General features: G+C 40.2%; 1 protein-coding gene across 1 annotated transcript in view; it reads left to right on the top strand.

Annotated features, from left to right (window-relative positions):
* The first annotated feature begins 5,385 nt into the window (after positions 1-5,385).
* Positions 5,386-25,870, top strand: part of MBOAT2 (membrane bound O-acyltransferase domain containing 2) — a 94,352-nt gene continuing 73,867 nt past the window's right edge. Inside the window, exons 1-3 of the mRNA XM_069851625.1 lie at positions 5,386-5,481; positions 20,742-20,887; positions 24,017-24,094. Of these exons, the coding sequence (XP_069707726.1) occupies positions 5,410-5,481; positions 20,742-20,887; positions 24,017-24,094 (296 nt within the window). The 5' untranslated portion in view covers positions 5,386-5,409. The remainder of the gene's footprint in view (positions 5,482-20,741; positions 20,888-24,016; positions 24,095-25,870) is intronic.

Genomic DNA, 25,870 nt, shown 5'->3' with positions numbered 1-25,870 from the left:
GAGAGCAGCAGCCTCAAAACTGTGTGTGGACAAGGTGATGGTTGGAAGGAGGGGAGTGGGAATGAAGTGTTGTACGATCAATTCTGTCCTTTCTAGTGTTGATATGTGCAATTTTAATAAAGAACTTAATATGAATGGTAGACAATAAAGCTAAGAAGATGCACGGACACTGAAAACGCCTTATGACAAAAACTCACAAAATGTTCCAAAAATTGGAGGGTAATTTAAGCTCAAATGAATACATAAGGACCAGCTCCAGAGATCCCTCAACGACTCTTCTTACTACTTCTTACTAAACAGAAATACTATCAGTATTGAACATGAGAATTCATAAGAATGGGAATAACTATCCCAAAGTAAGTAGCATTGACCATATGGTCTGAGAAAGCTGTTTAGGACAAGCCTGTCATGGGGGACAGAAAACGAAAATTCCACAGTCCTCCCATTCTCTCCCATTAAGTTAACTGTGAACCAGAAGCAACTGGAAGGAAAACATATTTGGTAAGTTTAATTTTAAATTGCACTTTTGTTATTTACATTGTACCCCCTCCTAGACTTAAAAGTTTTCTCTTAGAACAAACTAACTTTACTCTGGAAATTTATTTTGGCATTAAAAACAACTCTTAAGCAACTCTGGAATGAATAAAGTTCATTATTATTCCAGAAACAATTAATCCAAATAGAGAAAAGTCTTAGTCCTACCTTGTTGTACTCACCCAGTGCAAGTGGAAGGCACCTTGGGAACCGAGCTTCCTAAGCAGCAAGGATCAGTTTGAGAGCCTGTAACATCAGATATTGAGAAAAGTCAGGTCTCCCCTTTCAGCCAAGGAAACACAATACAAATACAGCCCAGAAACCTGAGAGACTTGATAAAAGTAGTTATTTCCATGCCCTGGTGTAACAGTATGATAGGAAATTAAACTAAATGATGTAGTCGCTGTACATTTGTTCACAGGAGTTTATATGAATGTGCTTTTATTATAGTTAAGTCAATAAAACAGGTAGACTTATCAGTTCTTTACTGCTGTAATAGTAGGTTCCTAGCAAGGTTATCACCAGCCTCTCCCAACCACTGTATTTCTCACAGTCTGGTAAAAAAAGCTAATTAAGCTCAAGACATCTATACTTAAACTTGTAACTTAGCTTTGAAGTTTTTATTTTTGAATCTTTTATTTCAGTTCTGAAAAAAGGGCTTCTATTCCCATAAAGAATTTCAGTCATCAAAATGACAACAATACCCCAGTTGCACGTGGCACTAGTCATTACACTTTGAAATGCTGTACGCTGTTGGTCTGTACTGTTTCCCCCCAAAGAATTTTAGAGCAGAATTTGCTTTGAAGAGGCAACTCACTCGTTTACAAGTATAACAACTTCTTGTTGAAGTCAGTTGATTTGTCCTGGTCATGAAAGCAGGAAGTTCCTTTAGAGGGGAAATTATAATTTCTAAGATCCATATCTGAGAGTTGATATTTACAGCTGAGCAGTAAAGTGAGCTTTCACTCATCTTTCTTTACAAGATCTGCCTGATTTTGTTGACTGTATTATAGCTGGAAAACAAAACAATGTGAGCTGAACATGAATGTATGTTTTCAAGAGATGTCAATGCATTTCACCATCAAAGAATTTACGAAATTTAAACGCTTAGAGGAAAGAAAGTTGGTCCAAATCAGTCTTATGACAGAAACTGATTGCTGCCTTAAAATAGAGAAGCTTGCTCACTCTCTGAGCAGCTCCAAGATAGAAACAAAAGAACAAGTAAAAAAATCTAAAGCCAAAGTGTTCTGCTAAAAGAGCCAAAAGGAGATTTTAGCTCTCCTATAGCCACGTCGTAGAAAGGTATTTATATTTTTCCTAGTAATCAGAGAGCCAAACAAATGTTACTTGAGTCAGCAATAAACAGTATCATCATGAAGAATTCCTACTAATATTAAGAGGAATCACACTGAGTACTGAATTACTAATATAGCAGAACTGGCTAATTAAAGATTAGATTAGAAAACAGCTGCTGCCTGTGAGGCTTATTATGCTGCACAGAATATTTGAAGGGACAGCAAAGGACTGCTTTGGAGGAAAGGTGATACAAATAAAAAAAAAACCAAACAAACAAATGCCAAAATTTTCATGGTCGATTTTTTATGAACAGTAATTCAGCTTTGACCGGCATCAGCTTTTGCAGGAACAGTCTACTCTTTGGTATGAAGTCTCTAATATTTCAGGGTAAGCAAAGGCATATATTAAGGCTAAAATAGGGCTTTACTCTGGGAAGTGATTGCCTCGTTATAGCTAATACTGACATCCATCTCCCTTTTCATCTATTTAGCTAAGAAGAGTTGCAATAATTGTTCATATTTTCTGATTGTGTGTTCCTGGAATGATCTTACCAAACAAACAGAGGAACAAGAACTGTACACAAGAGTGTCTCTAGTAACTGTCCCATTGTCTCTTCCCATCCTCTGCTACAGCTCTTCTTTCTTTGTTCTTTATTGTATAATGTCATATGGTATTGTCTGGTATTGTAAACATCTCAATATCTTAAATTGCCATTCAACTAAACAAAGTCTACAGGAAACCCCTAGTTTTTGTTACATCGATGCCACATCATTCTGACAGATGAAGTAATCTCTGTGGGGCTGAGAGATGCCCTGGTGATTATTTTTATACCTAAGAATTATGAGCACTAATGGGACCATAAAAACTTAATTGCAGAACATCAAGAGAAGTTCATGGCCACTCTCCAGGGATTATTTAAATCAACACATCCTCCTGCATTTTGACTGGAGCCTTTAGCGGAAAGAGTTTCCTTGTGGAAGTACCATTACTTGTTCATTTACATGCAAATACTTAAAACAGTAGGAAAGTAAGTAATATTTCTTGAAAATTGTCCAACTTATGTGAAATTTTACTCTGGGTACGTTATCTTCTTTATGTCACTCGCCAGCCTTCTTTTTCACAGCATCATTTAACTTTCAGGACTAACTGCACATTGTCCCTGTGAAGCGAAATGCTACCTATCGCCAGCCAGTGCTTCACATCCCCCTGCCCCCTAACACAGCGTTCTCACACGGGCAGGCAGTTACCTGGGACCACATGTAATAGATTTCTTTTAAAGAAAAAAAAAAAAAAGCAGACCTACTTTTACTGCAGTGCACGTGAAAGCCCTTACCATACATTTTACAGCAGACAGCAAAGACAGGCTACATTTTCTCTGGAAGAAATTGCTTATGTTCCTGTTACTTTCTTCTTGACCAACATTTGTATTCTTCATTTTTAATCGGGAGCATGGATTTCAAGCTCTGTGGGGCAGGACGGCTTTATTTTTTTCATGTAACCAATCTCCTCTGTCACTACAAAAGGACTATTTATTTTTTTACTATTTTCGAGAAGTATTTCTTTGATGTCTTCCACAAAGCACACATTCCGAAATAAGAGCGCAAGAATAGGTTCCCAACACGCCACATTTCCCCAGTGGAAACTGGTGAAAGATGTAATTGTGTAACACGATGCCATAGCTATGAACTATTTACAATGACGCTGTGATCTACAGTATAGAGAAATGTATCCTTCAAGTACGGACTCCTAAGATCCTAGAAGTCATGTAGGTAAGCATGTTTTTGTATTTTCTGAGCACGGCATGAACACATACATTGAAAAAAAGTATAAAAATTACCAGAAAATCACGGGTAGTCTTTTAAAACCAGCTGGAATTTATGCTGTGATATCATGAGCTTGTTCTCAGGCATTTTGTTAACTGAACGCACAGAGTTCATTCAGTAGGAAAACGGTTTGCTGCGAATGTTTCATGAGAGTCTCAATAACACCACCTCCGTGGATTTATATAGATGCACCAGAATAATTTCTTGTGACTAGACTGTGATTCAGAATGAGATATCAGCCTTTTCTAAAGCAGCTCTTTTGTGGCTTCGTTTGAGAATGTTTAGGGTAAGATTTCCAAGGATTTGTGCGTAGGTATGCGTCTCCTTACTAAAAGAGAGTCAGATAAAATGAGCTTAGTCTTTACATCCACAGATACAAGCGCACAGTGTAACGCAGACTGTGCTGAGCCCAGTGACACTGCACTCCGATGAAGTTACTCGCATGGATATTTGGGTTTAGATTGAGGGGACTGATTCAGAATTAATTGGGCAAAGGTTTTTTCCCTCCTCTTTTTGAAATCAGCTTTCTTTGCTTTACTACAAGGACATCACGCGATTGCTTCTCAAGCTGCAGATGTTACCACAACTGCAATTGCTGGCCACGCAGTGGAGAAACCTAATTAAAAGCACTTATTTGTACCTATTAACCAGTCTCTTTAAAGGACGACCAAAGAACTTACCAGAAGCTATGCCATAACTACAGAGTGCGGTCTGCAATTCAGTGAGAGAAACAACGTATGTTTTCAGGTAATTACTCCATTTTCCCGCAACTACCAATTAGCATGAACCGTTAACTAAACGCTGGTGTTGGTACCGGCCCTGCTGCAGGCCCGCTCCGGGCCCTGGGTGCTTGTCACATCGCACAGAGCTTTCCATCTTTCACATGCTTAAAATGGTGAAACTTTCGTGTTGAGACTGAGCGAGTCCAGAGAAGAGAACGGGGCTGGGGAAGGGGCTGGAGAACAGGCCTGAGGGCCCTGGGGGTGTTTAGCCTGGAGAAGAGGAGGCTGAGGGGAGACCTCATTGCTCTCTGCAACTCCCTGAGAGGAGGTTGTGGAGAGGAGGGTGCTGGGCTCTTCTCCCAAGTGACAGGGGACAGGACGAGAGGGAATGGCCTCAAGCTCCACCAGGGGAGGGTCAGGCTGGACATTAGGAAAAAATTCTTCACGGAAAGGGTCACTGGGCACTGTCAGAGGCTGCCCAGGGAGGGGGTTGAGTCCCCTTCCCTGGAGGGGTTTCAGGGACGGGTGGACGAGGCGCTGAGGGACGTGGGTTAGTGATTGATGGGAATGGTTGGACTCGATGGTCCCGTGGGTCTCTTCCAACCTGGTGATTCTGTGATTCCAAATTACGGGTCGCGGCAGGGTTCACAGCTATTTCACACGGCGATTATAAAAACCGTTTAATAACGTCAGAAAACAACTGCAGGTTTCCCTCAGGAGACCGCTGCGCATCCCCCCCGGAGGCTCGGCGGGTGACGGCCGCTCCCTCCGGGGCCCGAGCGCTCGGCCCGGTGCGGGTCCCGGTGCGGGTCCCGGTGCCACCGCCCGCCCCGCCCCGCCCCGCCCCGCGCCGCCATTGGCGCCATTGGCCGCCGCGCCCGCCGCGCGCGCCCCCGATCGCCCATTGGCCGCGGCGCCGCCCGGGCCGCGCCCGCCCCTCGTTGTCGCGGCGCCGCGCGCGCGGCCGGGGCGCTCCCTTCGCGCTCCCTCCGCGCCGGAGCCCCGGGCAGGCGGCCCCGCGCCCCGGCCCCGCCATGGCCGCCAGCACCACGGGCTCCACGCTGCTGCAGCCGCTCAGCGACGCCGTGCGCCTGCCCGTCGACCAGGTGAGGGCGGGCGGCGCCCCCGCGGCTCCCCGGCGTCCTCCCCGGCATCCCACCCCCCCCCCCCGCCTCCTCCCCGCCGCCGTCGCGGCTCCGTCCGCGGGATGCAGGTGTGACCGCGCCCCCCCGCCCCGCGCCGGCCCCATCCCGGTGTTCCCGGCCCCCCGGGGCGGCATCCCGGCCCCGCCCCGCTCCCTGCGCCCCCCGGGCCGGGCTCCGCCGCGGCCGCCGGGTCACTTGTTGTCCCCCGGGCCGGCCGGGTGTGGGGGGGGCTGCGCGGGGCCCCGCGACGGCGGCGGCGGCACCTTCCTCCGGCCTCTATTGTCCCCGCGGTACCGCAGTTCCCCAGGGCTGCTCGTCCTCTCGCCCGCGCGAAGCGTCGGGAGATCGGAAAATGAGGGTGGGAAACCGAGGTTTGCGGTGTCCGCAGCCGCACGGGAGCGTCTGCGCACGGGGGGGGGGTCGAGGACTCACACATGGAGGAATATTGATGTGTTTGTGGGTGGGTGACAGGGTGACCTGGAGGGGCTGGTGCCTGCGGACACCGGCGCGGCAGGTGCTTGAAAGGGCGCTCGGGGAGCTGATGGAGAGCAACGGGGTTTGTTTCTTCACTCCTGCCTCTCGCTTTTGGCTGCAAGTGGTTGGACGCGATGGTCCAATGGGTCTTTTCCAACCTGGGGATTCTACGATTCTAAGTGGATACTGATCTTTATATCCAAAATGTTGTGTTTGCGGTTTACCTTTAAGTTAACGCTGCCCAATTATCCTACTACAAAGTTTTAGTAAAGGCTGGTAACTCCAGGAGGACAAATCCGAATTAAGTAACTGCTCAAAATTTTGTAGCACCAGGAAATTTCATCTGAGAATGTTTTACTTAAAAAAAAACACCCAAAACCGTCTTTAAGGTATGATTGAGTGAAACCCATCAAGGAAAACAGTCTGTGCTTTTGTAAGGGGAGATGTTGACTGTCGAGTTTTACAAAATGCACCTAATGAGTCAGAAAAGTCATAAGAAATGAAATAAAGGAAGGAGCATGTGAGTGAGTTTGGGAAGTAACTGAGCTACACGCTCACTCTTGTTTTCTTTCCCTGTGCCCCCAGCCATTTGTTTGAACGGAAACTTAGGTTAGGGATACACATGAAAAAGTATCTTCCAGAACACTGACAAAAGCGGATGAGGTGAAATCGAGCACACTGTGATGGAATAGATAGTGTGCACCGCTTGGAATGATACCTGCACCTGGGATCACGGCACTGCGTGGCTCTGCCCCGTGCGTGCAGGCTGTGAGCTCTCCTTGGTGATGCCGTGTGTTCATTTCCATAAAGGGGGTAGCTTGGAAACCTAAGAGATGGCCATCATTTTATGGCGTGATGCTGGCACTGAATAATTATCTTCATAACAGTAGTCATCAATTTAATTACTTCATGATATAGTGCAGCTTCTACCAAATTTGTTTTAAATGTTGTGGATATGACGTTTTGATGAGAATAAAGTTACTTTTTATTGGAGCCTGGAAAACTTCCCCGTATTGAATGTTTATCAACCGATAAACATTGGCTCCTGTAGAGCCAAGATGTTTTTATAATTTATTGTTTGCGCTCTGTTGGAGCTTTGAGGGGAGGGATAAGCACAATGGAAGGTGGCTAAACACCTGGTTTGGAAGATTTGTTCTAGGCAGTTAAAAATCATACATACTTTGTTTTTTAGACATCGGTGGACTGTATGTTACATAGGTCCGATTGTGTACATGGAGCAGTGATTATGCCTGGAGTATGAATTGAAGTGTTACAAAACTGTGCTGCACTAAGGTGAATGCATCTGTAACCGATTTAGGAAAAAAGAACAGTTAGATTATTTTTTTGTAACCTCTCAGCTTAAGAGTCTGTCTTGATAGTAAGCTTGTAGTACAGAAAGAATGTGAAATGTGTTCTGTATAATCAAATCAAAAGTAGTAAAAGAGAGAATGAGGGCAGAGAAGAGAATGTGCTGCTGCTCTTTGCTGTGTGTGCTCAGAGATTATGCATGACATTCAGTGATACTACATGTGTACTTGGTAGCAGTGCTTTGGAGAAAAAAAACGGTTTATCTGATGAGCGGCTTGTTTCGAGTACTTTATCGTGATCTGTGCCGTGCCTGCAGTCACATCAGCACGGCAGGTACTTGAAATGGGCCCTCCAGAATAATCCTGGTTCTGGGAGCTGATGGAGACGAATGGGTTTTGTTTCTTCACTTCTATGTTTCACTTTTGGCCACAGGTGGATACTGATCTTTATATCCAAAAATGTTGCAATTGTGGTTTACCTTTAAGCCATTACTGCCTAATTATCCCGCTACAAAGTTTTAGTAAAGGCTTGTAACTCTGGGAGAACAACTCCAAGCAACCTGTGTAAAAGTTATTCTGTCTGGTTGTCCAGACAAATGGACAGAGGACCCTTGGCTATTTGACAGTGAATAGAAGTAGAAATTTCAGCTGTAAGTGAAGCTGTTATCTCCAAGATTGAACTTATCAATTGAATCCAAATCAGTGTGTGGATGGAGTGTGAGAAATCAGTTAGTTTTTGACTTAATGCTTGGTAGAACAAGAGGCACAGATTTGTTTGGGAACGGTGTTGGTTATGTGCTTGTTGGAGATCAGTGCAAAAAACGGAGAATGACAGCTCCAGCAGAGCCATTTGGCACACCAATCTCCTCTATGTGACCCATTGGCTTAAAAGAGAAAAGCTTTGTTACTTTAACAGATAGCTGTTCATGGACCCTTCTTCTTGGTAGTAGAGTACTGGTTAGCCACAGGAACGGAGAAGAAAATCCACTTCTCTGCATACCCCAACAAGGTATTATGTGATAACTTGTCACTATGTTAACCCTTCCTTTGGCTCTTATTTTGTCTTGCTCTAGCTTTTACAAGTGTTCATTTCAGTTAACTTAGTGTGTTACTGATAGTCTGCTTCCAATTCTTCTGTTATTCTCAGGTTTTTTTTTTGGTGTCAGGCAAGATGCTTGGTATGAACAAGAACCTGTGACTATCTCTTTAGATTTAGGAAGGCAAACTTCCCCATCTTTCTCTTGTATTTTGTTGTGGGGAAAAAACACATTAGTTCCTTGAGGGTGAGAAGCCTCATATAAGAATCTTTTCACTTCTTGGAGAACCTAAGCTTACTACTCAGGTTGCAACTCAGATGATTTTAGTGTAGTTGCACCTGTCACTTCTATTTTCCTTCTCTGTACTCCTGTCATAAGTGTCTCTGCTGTGTTCTTGTTTCCGGGAGGTGAAGTCGGACAAATACCATGCTGGACCTTGGTCCATTTCTAGTTCTGGCACTATCTTGTTGATTGGCTGTGGAAAACTGCGTTCTGTTAATGACCTGTTAGCTTACCTGTCATTAAGTTGGAGATATTTAAATTTGCTGTGAGATGAGGGTGACTCTAGAAGAGCAAAGCTTTCTTCTTGGCGTTAGGTCTCGGTGGGGTGAGTTCAGAGAATCATCGTTGCTTTCAGTGCTTCCACCAGACAGAGCAAAATTTTTATCTGACCATGGGGCAAAGTTAAATGTGTTATTACTACCCTTCATTTGTCATAGAAAGAGATAACCATAGTAGAGGAATAGCTGGGCAAGAGAGATAGGAGATTGACTACGGTGATATGTGAGTGTCAGTGTTTTGCACGGGTTGTCGAAGAGATGGATCTTGAGATTCTGGAGTAATGCTCTGAACAACTGGATCAACTGAGCTAACTTCAGTGATTATCTTCTGCATAAGGAAAGAAAGAGTATGACTCCAACTGACAGCAGCATAGCTGTAGGAAGATGCGTGGACTAAATAAAATGTCAATCTTATGATTATGCATTTCACTTAAAATCCAGGATGTGAAGATAAGCAGTGTTCATTCAAAAGGTATAAAGACATCTTTGCTATTTCCACATTTTTTGTTCCCCTCGCCCCCAGTCTATTTTAAACTTTTATTTGAATAAATCTACTCATTTGTGTAGAATAAATATAATTTTCTACACCAGTGGCAGCAACCTAGAAGTAATGTAACATTACTTTTTTAGTAAGAATAGACATAAAAATCCAAGTCCTCCTAAATGTGAACTTTATAAGTCATATGAACTTCCTTAATTTATAGATGCAGCAGGTGAGCCTGTGATCATCATCTTTGCATAGTTTTCTGCATATGCATACTTGCACAGAGGGTTACCTGAGTTGCTTTCCACGTGTCCTTAATGTGCTCAGTTCCACATAGAAACAATTATCATGGATGTATGTTGAGCCTTCATGTTTCACCTTGTTGCCTTCAAGGAGGGTGGGCAGGATTTTTTTCCTATGTATGAAATGTCTATTTCTTACATGCGTGTTATTGGCGAGATGTATCTGCAAGTGTCTTAACTTTATTTTGGTGCTTTTGAGATGAGCCACAGCTGGAGTTGAAGTAGAAGACCAGGCTTGGCAGTGACACAGGGAATCATTTTGCTGAGAAGCAACATGCTTGATTTGCCTGTAGGGAACGTCTGGATGTGTCTCCTAGTTAGATCTCTGTTATTTCACGAAGTTTGGGCATTAGTGATGCCTTAGCCCCACTTGTTTTTTTTTGCCCAGGCATCCTACTGTAGCCTCCCGAGGACTGAAATGTTTTAGTCTGATAAAACCTTTTTGTCTAAACATTGACTGGAAATAAAAAAGTTTGTCCTGTCCAGAATTTAGATAGCCTGATATTTGTCTTAAGCATTATGAAACTACAAAAAAAAAGGATGAAATGAACAGTGTCCCAAGTTTTGGTTTTTTTTCCCCCATTGATTCTTAGATGTTCGTGTGCACCTGAGAAATAGAGAGCAGCACGTTATTGATATTTCTGATGTGACCCAGGAAGCCTATGAGTAATAGAAGTGAGTAAAAGTAGCATTTGTGGGTGTGTAAAATACAAACACGACAATGAGGGAGGGGTAGGATAAGAACATTGTGCTCCTTCTTTGCCCTTTATCTTTCTTATCTGCTGCTTGCAACGATTGTCTGGAAAACGAAGGGTGGAGAGCATAGCAGGATCTCTCATGACAACAGATGGGGACTATTATGGGTGAAAAGAAATTGGAAAAAAAATCCTGTTCTCCATTCTAGTGGGAGGTATCCCTGCCCATGGCAGAGGGCTTGGAATTAGATGATCTGTAGGGTCCCCTCCAACTCAAACCATTCTGTGATTCTATATATGCTGTTCTCAATGATTGGATGTTTTGAATTGTTTGGATTTGCTGGTGAAGTCTGGTTTTACTGGTTTCTTAACTTCATTTGAACTAGTGGAAGGGAGGAAATGTATCATCCAAAGGGTCCTACTGTCTTTGCAGTGACACCTTTACCAGATTTTAGTGTTAGTGTTGGGTATTGACTTAACTCTCCAGGTATTGTTGGCTGAAGTTACTTTGTAATGAGAAATGTGTAAAAAAAAGGGTGAAACGGTTAAGGGTTTGGATGAAGGAAGGGTGGAAGCTGTAACTAACAGAGTTGGAAAAGGAAGCGGACACCAGTTACAGTCTTGGAAAACGTGAACTAGTTATTAAGTGATAGACAGATTTAATCCAAGAAATAAATACCCCTATTTAATTCAGGTTCATGAAAATTACTGTGAGGACATAAAGTATAAGGCTACTTGATTAATTTTTAGGGAGGCAGCAGGAAATTCTCATTCTTATATACTCTCACACAGTTTCATACTGAGAATGTTTTCTTCAAGTGTTTTTGAAGCAGTGAAAAAACTCAAATATAATTGGAGACCAAGGTTTCTACAGTAAGCATCTAAAATAAACAGTTGTTACCTGAACAGCCTACAGTCACCTGCTTTGCTTTTATCAAATGTTTTTTCCCATCCTTAGGCATTTAGCTGGTCTAAGTGTGAACACTTACTGACCTGCGCTCACCACAGTACTAGCTATTTCTGAATTCAAAATGTGGTTCAGAAAGTGCTACGAAAATATTGTGGTCCTGGAATGCTGAAATACAGGAGTGCCCAAAGAACAGGCTAATGAATAAAAACAGTAAGACATAAGGAAGATGATAAGAGTTGTTTGTGTATGAGTACACGGTTACCACTGTGTTGCTTTCTGTTTGGTTTTGAAGTGTCACTGATGTAAATACCTTGGTTATGTAGATAATTTTCTTCTGGGGGCTTTTCTTGAGTTTAGTTCTGGCTTAAAACAAGAGTTCTGAAAACTGGTAAAACTGAAGTAAGAGTCATCTTTATAATTCATTAACTCTAATATTTGTTGATTTTAACTCCTGATTACCTGTTCCTGCCTTGATCTAATGAAACACTGTGATACATCCCTCACAGCCTTGATTACAGCATGTTGTCTTCATGTTATTGTTTTGACTAATGTGCATTTTCCCTGAGCAAGTTGCCCAGTTTTTTTTCTTGCTTTCCAAGCCTTTGAATGAAGGACGTAGACTGCAGGGTTTTATTTGCTCCTGCAGGTGAAAAAAACCTACACCTACACAAGTGAAAAACTGCTTCTTCTGTCTGCTCCTTAGCAGTATTCAATTTACAAAGAATGTTGATGCAGTTCTTCATTATGGATATTTAACATTCCTTCCTTCCTTTGGGAAGTACTTTAAATACAACAGTAGTTATTATTGGTGAACAGAGCTGTTAAACAATTTAAATTTGTCTGCAAATTTAGATAAATGCTAGCAATGCTTGCCTGTTCTAAGTGATGTTTTTGGCAGCTAAGCCATCTTCTGTCAAGGAAAAGATGCATCCACAGCTCTGATTTTTATTCTGGAATAATATATCCGAAGGTGAAGAAACTATTTTGGTTTGGCTGTAATGGTGTAATTTGCTGTAGTTGGGATCTTGGTGTTTCCTTTTACTTCTGGCTACAGTGGCCTAAGCTGAAGAAGGAGGTGGTATTCTGAAACACGGCTTGTGAGCACATCGGCTATGAAATTAGTGTTCTATTCTATACTGGTAATGCTACCTGCATAGATCATTCTTAATCTTTCTGGCCTGCCTTCTGGCTGAGCACTGCTCTTGATCTACTGTCCCTTGTGAATCAATTTATATATATACATATATACACACACACACATATACATATATTTATTTATATATATACACATGTATTTATTTGTATATACACACACATATATTTATGTGTATATTTTATATATATGTATATATACGTAAATATACATATATATATCTAAAATGTTTTAGTGAAGACTAAGCATGTCACTCAGAAAGTGGACTGACAGTCCAGGGTATAATAAGTGGGGTTTTATTCTTCAAATACACATTTGAGTATCTTGTATACTGCTGGTACTCATGTATCGAAGAGTAGAGATTTTGAGGTTAGTCACTTTGTGCATATTATAAAACAGCACGGCTCCTGAAAACTCCATAGCTGGCCTTTTGTTTGGAATTATGTTTTGCCAACATGATGCTAGGCTGTTGTGTTTTGCTATTGTAAACCCTTTTTTCCTGGTAGTTTGCAACCTTTGACTGGCCAAACCAGTTTTTGCTCAACACAAGCAAGAATTTTAGATCCTTGTTTTTAAGGAGAGAACAAAACAAAACACACAAGTGAAAACCCCAGGCCAGCATTCTTCATCCAGTTTCACCTTTGAACCAGGCTTGATTTCCTAGATTTTATCTGTTCCTGTGAATGAATAGCTGTTATGTGTGTCCACTGAGTATATGTAATGCTGAATCCTTAAGAGACGATCAGAGAACAGACCCTTTAGCTGACATCTTCCCATGCTTAATTAATTAGTTTTGGTTGTTTTCACTATAAAATGTGTACACTGATGTTTCATTTTTACATATTTAGTCATACAGTTTCTCTTGGAGTAATTCTGGGTAATGATTTAGTAAGCTCTGTTTGAAAAAGCTTATTGGATTTGATGCTCACTTATTGCACAAACCAGATTAGTAGTGCCTGCATCATGTCCTTCATTATATTCTTCACTCTCTCCAGCATACATAAGAATTACAAACTACGAATCAGAAATTAATACTGGAAATAGAAATTATTAACCTATATCATGACTGGTTTTGGTGTTTTGGACTAAAATTGGCTTGGAAAGAAAGTATTCAGAATCTGAGTAAATCCTTGTAGCTGCCAATAAATTCATATGAAGATGAAGTATTTTCATGCAACATTAGAAAGCTTTTGCCAGTGTTGTTAGGGTTGATTTACAGAATTGGTAAGAGTATGGGCTTCAAGGAACTGGCTGCTATTAGAGGAGCTGTGCTTTCTCATCTGGAAATGAGTGCCCCTTCACATTGGGTTCTGTAGAAACAAGCAGTAACAGAGTCTTTGCTGCGAAGAACACATTGCCTTAACATAAACTCTTCACGTACTGATACCACCCCAAAATAATCACTACTGCTTATCCTCCATTTCTTCATATTTCACCCATGGACTGAGATGTAAGACTTCAGGGCAGGAGTGTTAATTAGTTGCATTTTTGTCACGAAAGACTCTTGTTATTTGAACCAAACACACGTTAGGAAGCATTACAAGATCTCTGATCTTTGCGTTGAAAGAGGAATGCCTGTTCCTATCACTTAGAGAATAAATATTCTCTGAATTAATCTCTAAAGTGTCTTTCAGCTTTGTCAGATAACTGTGCCACTGTCTCTGGACTCCTCTTTCTGACATTTTCCAACAAACTGAAGAAAACTACCAAACACACTGATTTTGATTCTTGTAATGGTATTGCTGTTTTAAGTCTTACTGTGGGAATTGTTCTTTTTTTTTTTTTAAATATAAGTGCAACAATTTTCAGGAACTAGTTGGAAAACTGATCATTGGTTTGAAATAGTAGTTATTCTTAAGTTCTTGGTCATGTGGCAGCAGGCAATTATTGAATAATTGTTCAAGCTGTTTATTCCTTCTCTTGTATGCTGGGTGAAGTCTAGAAACTGGACAGAACAAGATGGAATTAGATGATATTTAAGGTCCCTTCCAATTCAAGCCATTCTATGATTCTGTGATTGAGGGGCTGGAGTGCATCCAGAGAAGAGCAATGGAACTGTTGAAGGGTCTGCAGAACAAGCCTTATGAGAAGCAGCTGAGGGAACCGGAGTGGTTTACCCTGGAGAAAAGGAGGCTGAGGGGAGACCTTATAGCTCCCTGCAGTTCCCTGAAAGGAGGTGGATGCTGGTCTCTTCTCCCAGGTGACAGGAGACAGGACAAGACGCAATGGCCTCAAGTTGTGCCAGGGGAGGTTCAGGTTAGATAACAGGAAAAATTTCTTCACTGGAAGGGTGGTGAAACACTGGAACAAGCTGCCCAGGGAGGTGGTTGATCCTCTCACTGCCTTGCTAGAGCTAGTATGCAAAACTTTATACAATTATGTTGTTGCTTCTCAGTCGATTGTAGACTCTGCGGGCATGTATGATTAATTTGTGCCATCCAATTAGGAATTATCTATATTTGTAAAATTCCCTCGCTGCTTTGGCAGTGTTTTTGAGTGAGGCGAATGCCTTCTGTGCTGTGAAGTTGCAGGATTCTGAAGGGCTTGGCTGCAGCTGTTGGCTTCTGATATTAAAATATAGCTGATGTGTGGAGGAAGCTTAGCATAGTGGATACAAATTACACAGCAGTACATTAAAAATTAGTTTAATAGGAGAAATAATGTTTCCTTCTATTTTTCTTTTTTACCTGGACTTAAAAATTTCTTTAATGATTTATTAAAAATGCTGTCTTTATCAGAAGGTTTGAGATTTCTAGCTGTTCAAATCAAGTGTTTGCCAAAACTTCTTGATGATGGAAATCCTTGTAGCAGTCCATGACCTTTTTCTCATTTTCTTTTGCTTTATTTAAAGAATTGATCCCTCAAATGCTTTTTTCCTTAGAAATAACTTTGTTTTTACAATTGCATGACAAATTACACTTAAATGTTTAAAATACTAGAATAAATGAGTTAAAGTTTAGTTATAAACTTTGTATTGACTTTTGCACAGTTAATGCAAATGGAAAAAATATGTAGATAGCTTGATGCATTTGATGATATAATGAATTTGCATTTTATATAGCTGCTTACAAACACTGAAACTGTGAGTTTGTACTTGTGTTTTACTGTTACATTTAGCACAAAGTGTGTCTGTAAACTGCACTGGCTTGCACCTAAATAGCGGATTTAACTTTTAAATTGCTAGAATACGTACTACTGGTTTTGTGATAGCTTAATATGTCTAAGTGGTGTTTAACAGACACCTGCATTAACCATTGCTGAGCAAACAGTGGTGATAATCTGCGTTATCATTGTAAGGATTTTTTTATTCTTCTGTGCACATAACTTTGACGTTGCTGTTTGTATGGGCCTTTAAGGTGTTACTGTCATGATAAGCTGAGCTGTTGATATGACCTGTACTTGAAGAGGTAAAAAATTGTGTCTGGTTTTTTATACGTGTGGTAAATTGTAACTATCCAGGGTGAAACTTGCTGTGCTATGCATCTGCATCAGGTAGGAAGTCTCAGCTTTAAGTATATCTATAAAACTGGAGCTGCTTACTAGAATAAGTTTTATTACTTAAGGGAGACAAGTTTAGAATTTAGTTCAGTGAATGAATTGTGTTTCTTTTGCGAATGTGTCTTTGTCTTTTCTAGGTGTTCTGCTTGCATTTGCTTGCAACAAGTCATGAGGTGTTTAAAAGATATATTTTGCCCATACTCAAATTTATGTCAAGCTCTTATAATATTTTTCTAAAGGTATGCGAGTGTACCTTTCCCAGACGTTGAAGTTACTGTATATAATGTCTGCCAACCAAATAACATCTTGGTTTACTGCCTGTTTTTGGTGGGTGCTTTCATGATGGTGATGTCCAGCTCTGTTTGAATGACTGTTCTGTTTGTCTCCTGGGCAGCCAGATTAGTTTTTGTGCTGTGTTTCTAGGCAGGCTCCGTATCTTTAGTTCTTCATGTATCCCAATGTGTGGATAAAGTGGATCAGTATGGCAGCTCTACATTGGTTCGTGGGGGTAAAGATGGGAAATATAGCTAGTAAAAGGCTGAACATTAAGTTTTGGCTTTGTTTACTTCAGCAAGTAGTGCAGTACAGGAAGAATGTTTCTATGGAATAAAATGATTGGCATTGATGATTTAACAGTGATGCTATACTAATATTGGTAAATAGTGCTTTTGCCTAGGTCAGTCCATGGACTAGATCATAGAATCATAGAATAGTTAGGATTGGAAGAGACCTTAAAGATCATCCAGTTCCAACCCCCCTGCCACGGGCGGGGACATCCCAATAGATCAGGTTACCCAAGACTCCATCCAGCCTGGCCTTAAACACCTCCAGGGATGGGGCATTGTGCTTTATGGAAAGCATCCTTGAATACTTTCCAGCTCTGTTCCTCTCCCTTGTCTTGGAGGACCAAGTCCCAGGGGATCCTACTGAGTAATTCCTTGAAGACGTCCACTTACCTTTGGAGGAGATCTTCCACTTCAGTTTAGCTTAAAAGAAATCAAATTTATGTATTTAGACACCACTGTACAATGCATGCTGAAGCATCAGAAGTGAGGACGACTAGGAGGAACTCCTCTACGGATCTGAACTGAAATGCTGTGTAAATACAAGTGTTGTCTCACTGCTGGAATTGGAAGCAAATGGAATATAGTCTTGGAGCCCAGAGAGTCTGCTTCTCTTTCTGTCCTTTATATTATTGGCATGAGTTTAATCTTATTTGTGTGTAGAAATGAATATGTATTTCTGATAGCTGCAGTGGTAGAAATTTGTGCTTTGGACTGAAGCAGCCGCAGGTAATTGCTAATGATAAGCTTTGACTTTGTGGTAGAATTGCTGTGTTTTCTGTGTCTTTTTAAGACATAAGAAATCAGATTCTCAGCATGCTTACCAAGTAACTATATAACCTGTGATAGCAGATGCTCAAAAGTCTGCAAAAATGTCAGATGAGGATTACTTGTGTGACTGTAACACAGCCCAGTGATGGTCACAGACTCTTCCATATGAGCTCCTTCCCTTATGTGGAATACAAATCCTTAGTAAACCACAGAGTTTCAGTGACCTGGAGAAACAATGTAATAAAAATATGTGGTAGTGATGGTTTTCAATTTTGCTTGCATTTTGAGATAACTTTTGGCCTGACTTATAGGCATGCGAGATATTCAAAATAGCAGTTGAAGTTATATTTTCAAAGTTCCATTTAAAGTTCTGTTAAAAGTACTTACTGAGGCACAGGCACCAAGTGTCTGAAACTGGGCACCCAAAGTTAGTAGGTATTTATTTTACCCTTTGGGCTTTTGTCATTGTGTGCCGGTAACCCACCTTTAAAACAGGAACAGGAATACCGATCCTGCAAGTTATTGCAAAATTTACATTTATTTTATGAAGTCTTCCCACATTATGGACAGATCTGCATAAACATGTGTATGGGAAATGCAAGTGTTTTGTATTCAGTGTAGGATGCAGATGGAAAGCATTTAATGGGTCATGGGATGAGGGCAAAAACCAGGCAATTGCCCATTCGCTGAGTGAAGCAGGAATCCTGCTGGGGAAAATGGAATAAAGCAGCAGGAAGAACAGCATCAGAAGTAGGTATGTGTAAAGGCTAAACTGAAGCTGTGTGGCTTTGAAATCTTAACTGCTCTATAGCCTGGTTTTACAGGCATGTATTTAAAGCTTTCAGAGGATTTGATGTGATACAAAGCACCCGCAGGTTTGCAGATTTGCGATCTGCATTGTAGTATTCAGTGAGGCAAGTGAAGGGATTGGGTTGGTTAGAGTAGAGAAGGAATGCAGGGTGGTGTGCGAACATTGTGGCAGTGTCCTTTATGAATAAAAGTATGTGTACTTTGTGCACGTTTCAGGAAGAGCAGTTTAAAAATACCCACTGGTAAGTTTGCAATCACTGTGAGAAGCTTTTGGAACAGGATTGTGTTGGTTGAGTCGTTTGTGTGCTCAAAACAGCATCATGGATTGGCATCCCTGGAAGTTTTGCTTGTAAGGTTTGTCTACAGGTGTGCTAATCCTGCTTTTTGTTGCTGTTCTCAAAATATTCTTATGGAGAAAGGTAGAGGTTTTTTGTTTAACAGAGTACCATTTTTCAGATATGGATTTGGTCATTTGGGTGAATAATTTAAAGCAAGAGCAAGCACCCATGAAAGGAATCAGCAGGAGGGGCTTGGAGAGAGGGCACCATTCTCAGATTCTCTTTGCATGTTTTTTATGAGGCTTTTCCACATTCCTAAACCTGCAGGTTTACCCTGAATTGTGAAATTTCAAGTTCATTGTTTTGCTTGTCTGCTTCTATAGATGACGATACAGATCAGAGACGCCAAGCACTGGTCCAGTTTGCCATAGTAATGCTGGCAAATCATCTGTAATGCAGCCAAAGCAGTGATATTTGGACATTCAATAAAGCCAGCAGTGCTAACTTCCCATTGTGCTCATTTATGTGTGGATATTAATGCTCGTTTCTTCCTGCTGTTTCTTCATCTTAGCTTCACTGCATAGCTGTCCCAATTTTCTCCTCTGTCTCTGTCTAACTCTTAGTCTGTCTTGGGTGCCAGTTCTTTAGGTCAGCAACATGCTCTGTAGTATGCATAGTGTAATTCCTGTAATAAATATCAAGCATGATACTGAATTTGTAGTTACTCGCTTTGGCTTTATTTTATTTATTGCCTCCTTTATTAAAAACATAATCAATTTTTTTCCCTTTCAGTGGTTCAGTGGTTAAACTTGATTGTTTTATATGAAATTTTTCCACTAAATCCACAGACTCATCCTGTTTTATAAACGTGGCTCCGTTTAATTTGCATCACTGCTTATAAAGGAGAAAAAAACCAGGTCAAGTTATGCCCTGAAAGAATATGTCCTCAATCATTTAGGATTTTTCAAATAGTCTTAAAAGCATAATGTAGATGCAGGAGTAAGAGAATGCGTGGCAAAGTGAATGTGATGGTTTAGGTTTGGGAACTGCTCTTATTAAAAAGAGCAGCCCTGACTTCTGAGCCTTTCTCCCTGCCAGCACTTAATGCTTGTGTAACTTCGTATTATAGAAAGGTTTGCTGTGGTTCAGAAAAAGGGGGGATGTCCTTGGATTTGCAAATAGGGAACCTATGCAATTGTTAGAGGTGAGAGTTCTGTAGGTAGCTGATGTTCCTTAGCATCTCCTTTAGCTATGTTTGCATATTCACACACCCTTACCTGTTATTGCCAGGGGCTTGGCTGAAAACTGATGAAGGAATGGACGAGCTGAATTAAGGTATTAGAGGCACGCACGGTGCTGCTGCAGCCCTCAGTGTGAGGCCTGCTTCATGAACATAAACACGGTGCTGTCGCTGCACCCTGTGGTGTTAAGATTTAGTATGTATTTCAGTATATGAAAGTTGCTTGTTATTGTAGCGCTTATGACCTGTTGCTTGTGTTTGCTTGGGATATTGCTTTTAGACAAGGAAAATTGTTAGGCAGTTTTCTATGGAAGAAAAAAGAAAAATCCATGGAGTGGGAGGTATCCTTTTCTAAATAAAGGAATTCATATGCCTTTGTGTAACTTCAGCCAATTTTGATAGCGGTTACTGTATTTGAAGAAATTATTTCTTTATCATACCCTTACTGTTAAAGTTTTTGCAGGCCACAGTCAGGATGGTTCTTTCTTAGTCACTGGTTTGTATTTTATTAATTCCGCTTTTCCTTTCAGTGCCTTAGTATGTTTAAATATTTAATATACAAGAGTTTTTCTGTCTTCTAAAGTAAATGGCCTGAAGGAAGGAGGAATTTCTGAAACTATCCTACTTGAATGTACGAGAGAATCCGTTGTGCTGCCAAGCTGTTTATCTGATTGTGTGCACTTTGTTTAGCCCGCACAGGCTGCTGAAGTGATCTGCCAGTGACTTGTGTAGCTGATACCTATTTCCAAGTCATGCTCACTTAAAAAGAAAACGAGTGAAAGCCCAGCCCAAGTCTTCACATTACTAGGAGAGTGAGAACGGTTTCATGGTTGATAGGGGTTTGGCAGCTAGAATATTTTACAGGAAGATATGTAAAAATTATTTTACTTTCTTGATTCATGCATAAATTGCCTCTGCAGGTTTGGTGTCTTTTCTTAGCTGCTCAGAAGAGCACTGTTCTGTGCTTTCTGGAGTAGGTGGTTCTTGGGAGAAGCTCTTTGAGGCTGATGTGCTGTGGTAAGAGCTGTGGCAGAGCCAAAGGTTCTGCAAATTGCTAATACTGTATGGATATTTCTGTTAATTTTTTTAATACACAAATGTGTGAGAACTTTTTTCTTTTCTTTTTTTTTTTTACGCAGGTCAACTTTGTAGTGTGCCAACTGTTTGCCTTGCTTGCGGCAATTTGGTTCCGAACATACCTTCATTCAAGCAAAACTAGCCCGTTTATAAGACATGTTGTCGCAACCCTCCTGGGCCTTTATCTTGCACTTTTTTGTTTCGGATGGTAAGTTGCACTTACATTCACTTTTCAGGGACTTGTAGATTTTAATTTTTTGTTTAAAGGGAAGCAAAGTTTTGTTATGAAGAATCTTATTTCTGAATTCTGTTGGTTTTAGCTGCTGTAATTGTACAGACATGAGCTTAAATTTTCTGATGGGTTGCACAAAATTTGAAAGATCTTCCTTTTTCAAACTCGTAACTAACACAGTCTCCCTGTGGTTTTGGGAGGATGAGCAGGTGCCGTTTGTTTACCTCGTACCACTGCCCTTGGAAGCCAGTTCCAATGCTTTAGCACTCTTTCAGTAAAGAAATTTTTCCTAATAGCCAACCTAAACCTTCCCTGGTGCAACTTGAGGCCATTTCCTCTTGTTCTATCACTTCTCCCTTGGGACAAGAGACCATCACCCATCTTGCTACAACCTCCTTTCAGGTAGTTGTAGAGAGCAATGAGGTCTCCCTTCAGCCTCCTCTTCTCCAGGCTGAACACCCCCAGCTACATCTCTGCTCCTCATAAGACTGGTTCTCCAGCCCCTTCACCAGCCTCGTTGCTCTCCTCTGGACACGCTCCAGCACCTCAATTTCTGTCTTATACTAAAGGGCCCAAAACTAGGGGCCACTTTTGTGTGCATGGGGTTTCTCGTTTAAATTTTGGAGGAAGAGTGTGGTTTGGAATTTTTTTTTTAAACAATTTTTCTGTGAATACTCTTTTCACATCTTGATCTTCTCACAGTGTAGCAAGCCAGAATGTTAGTAGGGCTGATAGAGGGTATGCACTTAGGTGAATATTTTTTTTCTTTAAAATTTAGCTTTCTAAATGGCTCTCATCTTCCCAAGCAGGTTTGAGATTAATTAAATGCCAGTTTTGTTTTATTGCATGGTAAACAAAGCACTTGCTCAGCTTATAGAAGATTTATTTATACTGACTATTGCAGAGTATTACTGACCTAGGGTGAATTATTGAAGCTGTTGTGCAGGTGGGAAGATGGACACAGTCTGTGCACACACAGTGTGTGTAAATCTTGGAATTCCAAGCCTCAGATCTGGCTTCTACCATGGCATGTTGCAGAGGCTTCTCAGCACTAGTTGGTGTGTATTACTTTTAAATTTAGGAAAAGAAAAAAAATGGTTAGTTTTATTCTTTGGATTTACATGTGCAATTTAGTTGTGTGTATTCCATAACTCCCATACATTTCTTAAGCTTTTGGACATGGTATTCTGCTTTGACACAATGATCTGATGTCAAAGACTTCCAGTCTTAGCACCGGAGGAGGATGATACAGGAGATAGGTGCTGCTGTGTGTGGGTTTGCGAGAGAGCTGTGTAAGCTTTAGAAGTGCATTCTGTTTCCAAAGCAGTAGATAAAGAAATAATTAATTGTAGCTTGTAATGAGAGAGTGTTAACAATATATTCATGTCTGAAATTTGGGGATGGGAGACTTTACAAAGGAACAACTTCTACCCCCAGCAGTCATAATAAAGATTTGTGGAAGCCTCTCATTGGCGATACGTCCTGGAAAAGGAATCAGACATTTTATGCCATTGTAGAAATCCAGATTATTCTAGGTTGCTTTGAATCATATTGAAAGCAATTATTTCAGCAATTAGTATCTATTTTGCTAAAAGCTTTTTTTTCTTACAGTCATGGAACTAAAGACTCTAAAAGTTCATTTTAAAGTGCCAAAAGAAAGAAAACAAATTGAGATGTTAAAAGTATGCGTTGTTTTGAGAAGATGATACTTCTGTTGCATTTGTGCCAACTGTTTTTACCATTGCTTAAGTATATATTTAGACAAGCATGATTTTTTGAGGGCTTGGGTTTATTCAGCCTGGGAATACCCTTTGTGCATAGCTAAAACTTACTACTTTGGTAAATGTATTTAAATGCATCCTGTTTAATTTTTGAATCAAAGATCAATCCTAGTGCTACTGTTAACAACTCTGAAGAGAAATGCTTTCAGAGACTGTAATTGTGATATGGTACTCTGTGTCAACCCAAATTTTTCGTACTTTGATATTTTATTACATCTTTTTCTCCGTTTAAGAAGCAAACTTCTTAAATTTTTATCATTTCACTACTGCTTGTATTTGCTACGCTATGTTGCTAATACATGGCTGATAGGAAAAGTGAGTATTTTTTAGTTAGCAATTGCTTATATTAAATGTGCATTTGAACTTTAGGTAATCGTATCTTAAATGAGACTAGCTAGCAGGTAAAACATTAGAGTGTGTGCAGAGTAGGTCTTCCATAAAAAGTCAAGATTTTTCAAGGTCAGTTAATATCCAAATTAATTGTTTTTTTCCTCAGTTCATCATGTGTAGACTTTGTAGGATTTTAGTTGGATAGAACTGGATTTCTTGTTGAAAGAGTTTGAAGACATCACCTTATAAATAGATGAGGAGTGAAATTAGGAAATTGCTGATGATAAGCTGAAAGAAAACACTACAACTGAACAAACTGCTTTTTAGGCTGCTTTTTATGGGAGAAATTCCTAAGCTAGACCAGTGTGTCACCGAAGCACAACTAAGTATGTTACTGAGGCACTTAAAGTGCCAGAGCGAGAGAGGACTAGCCTACTTTTCACTAGTCACTGATGAAGGTTTGTCACCAGTGCTCTACCGGTTTACTGAAGTATAACTTCTTTAAAAAGCAGAACAGCTCCCCCCTCCACCCCCACCAAACAACAATGATGTAGTAGCTCATATCATGGAGATGAGGATATTAGTGGCCTTACCCAAGAAACCTATTGCAAACAAGTAAAAAGATGAGTTTGGAAATCGAACCGCAAAATATTCAAGTTATTTACTTGTGAAATAATGCCAAGTGGAAGTATTATGAGACATATTATTTGTATTTTAATGATTATCAGCATTTACTTTATTGTTCTTTATAAGCTGGAAAATTCTAGCTAAGGTTGTAGGTTTTGTTCCTTACTGCTGCCTGTGTCGTGCTAAAGGGCAATGCTCCCAGCCGAAAGGATGGCTGCAGAGAACCTAAATAGAACAAACCAGGTTTTTGGAGGCAGTGGTGGAGTTGAAATTTGACAAAATTATTTAATATCACATTAACTAAATAAATGCATGCTCTTTCTAAGTAATGAAAATGCCGTGAGGATTTACTATTATTTTTTCCTAGGTATGCCTTACATTTTGTTATACAAAGTGGAATTTCCTACTATATCATGATCATAATAGGAGTGGAAAATATGCACAAGTAAGTTTCCATTCTAAAATATTTTTTTTGCTCTTGCAAGAATGCTGTTTAAGTTTTTTTTTTGTAATTGTGCACATATGCAGTACTTCTGGTTGTATCGTAATATTTTAGTATTCAAATTCTGCTAACCGTGGCTTTATTTCCAGGAGAGAAAATGGTCTACTTGAGTATTTTTTTGCCAGCTTTTTGGAATATCTAAAGCTTGTTAAAATTGGTAATATTCCGCTGAGACTTCTTTTGTGTTCTCAGCATTCTGATTTTTTTGGTCATTACTTAATTCTAAATAGTTCTAGGTGTCTCACAAATGAGTTAACTCGGAGCAATTTAGTAACGACCAATGCCAATGAGGAAGATGTCTGAAGGGAACAGAATTTGTGTGGGACGTTTTTATAGGTGCCATTTGTACTTTCCTCTTTTTTTTTTCCTCTTGTTTTGTTGTGAATGCTGTCTTAGATTGAGTACTATCGTAAAATTACATACGTAGGACATTATTTTAGGTTTGTTTTGAAACATAATTTGATTAGCAGTATCTGAATCTGTATAGAATGGCACGTTTCACTCTTTCAATCATTTTTAAAGGCAGGAAAGACACTTACTTTATTACTGTATGCATATATTTTACTATTCCACAAGTCTACACATCAGAACCAAATTAGGTTCGCACTGTGTTAATTTCTGTATAAATGTCTAGTAAAATAGCAAATTCTTGCTTGAATAGATTCCTAAATATGTGTGGCTGCTGGGAAAGATCTTGTTAAAAGAACCAAAAAGGAAAAGTGATTTTCACAGAAAGTGCAGTTCCAGGATGGCTTTAGTTCATGACCCTGCCTGTCAGTACACTCTGCCTCTTTGCCTCGTTACTGAATATAGTTTTATTGATTTTTTGAAATATGCCATATTAGGTTCTTATTTCCAGGATTTTCTAAAAAGGCTGATATATTCAAACTGCTGCAGATGTAAGATAACTTCATTTGGTTGGATGGCTGGTTTATATTGAAATGGTTTATTTGATTAGAAGCAGTTTTAAAGCAACTTGTTCACATCAATTTCTCTGTAGACATACAACAATGTAACTTATGTACCTTCATATTTTAAAAGATTATTAATGTGGTTGAAAGTTTCAAAGGGAGTTACCAGGCAGGAGTAATTTTGGTGTTAATGATAACATATAACATAGGTTACTTGTAAAAGGAAATATTGCATGGATTACTTCTGTACTAGTGAGAAGCAGGTAGGAATGTGCATATTTAATGATCCTGCAGTGAAGCAAGGGAACTTGCTAGTTCCTGATCCTCTCAACTAATACCAGGTGGTTTAACAACTGCGTGGCCTCGTCTGTGGAAATGTTTACTGTGCTATATACAACTGTATAGGTATGTTTTTCTGTTGCTCTTAGAGGTAGGAGGGTAAAACTCTGTTGACTAAAACTCTGGTTGACTACCAGGCTTACGTTGCTCTATCACAGCGTGAGTTAACACATGGTTGGATAAAACCAGGAAGCTCTTTGTTTAGTGAAGAAAATAAAATATAATTAAGTAATTTGTTACTTGAAGTTGTGAAAAACAATTGGATGCTGTTGCCACTGTATCCCAGGAGTGGTGATGGCTCTTGGTGTTCCAATGTGCCTGTACCTTTTAGTGAGGGAATGCATCAGGTACTCTTAATTTTCTGCCACTTAGAATCACAGAATTACTAGGTAGGAAAGGACCCACTGGATCATCGAGTCCAACCATTCCCATGAATCACTAACCCATGCCCCTCAGCACCTCATCCACC

This window comes from Phaenicophaeus curvirostris, chromosome 2, assembly GCF_032191515.1.
Source record: "Phaenicophaeus curvirostris isolate KB17595 chromosome 2, BPBGC_Pcur_1.0, whole genome shotgun sequence".
NCBI lineage: Eukaryota > Metazoa > Chordata > Aves > Cuculiformes > Cuculidae > Phaenicophaeus > Phaenicophaeus curvirostris.
The sequence above is the reverse complement of the archived record's forward strand: the minus strand, read 5'-3'. Positions and strand labels throughout refer to the sequence as shown.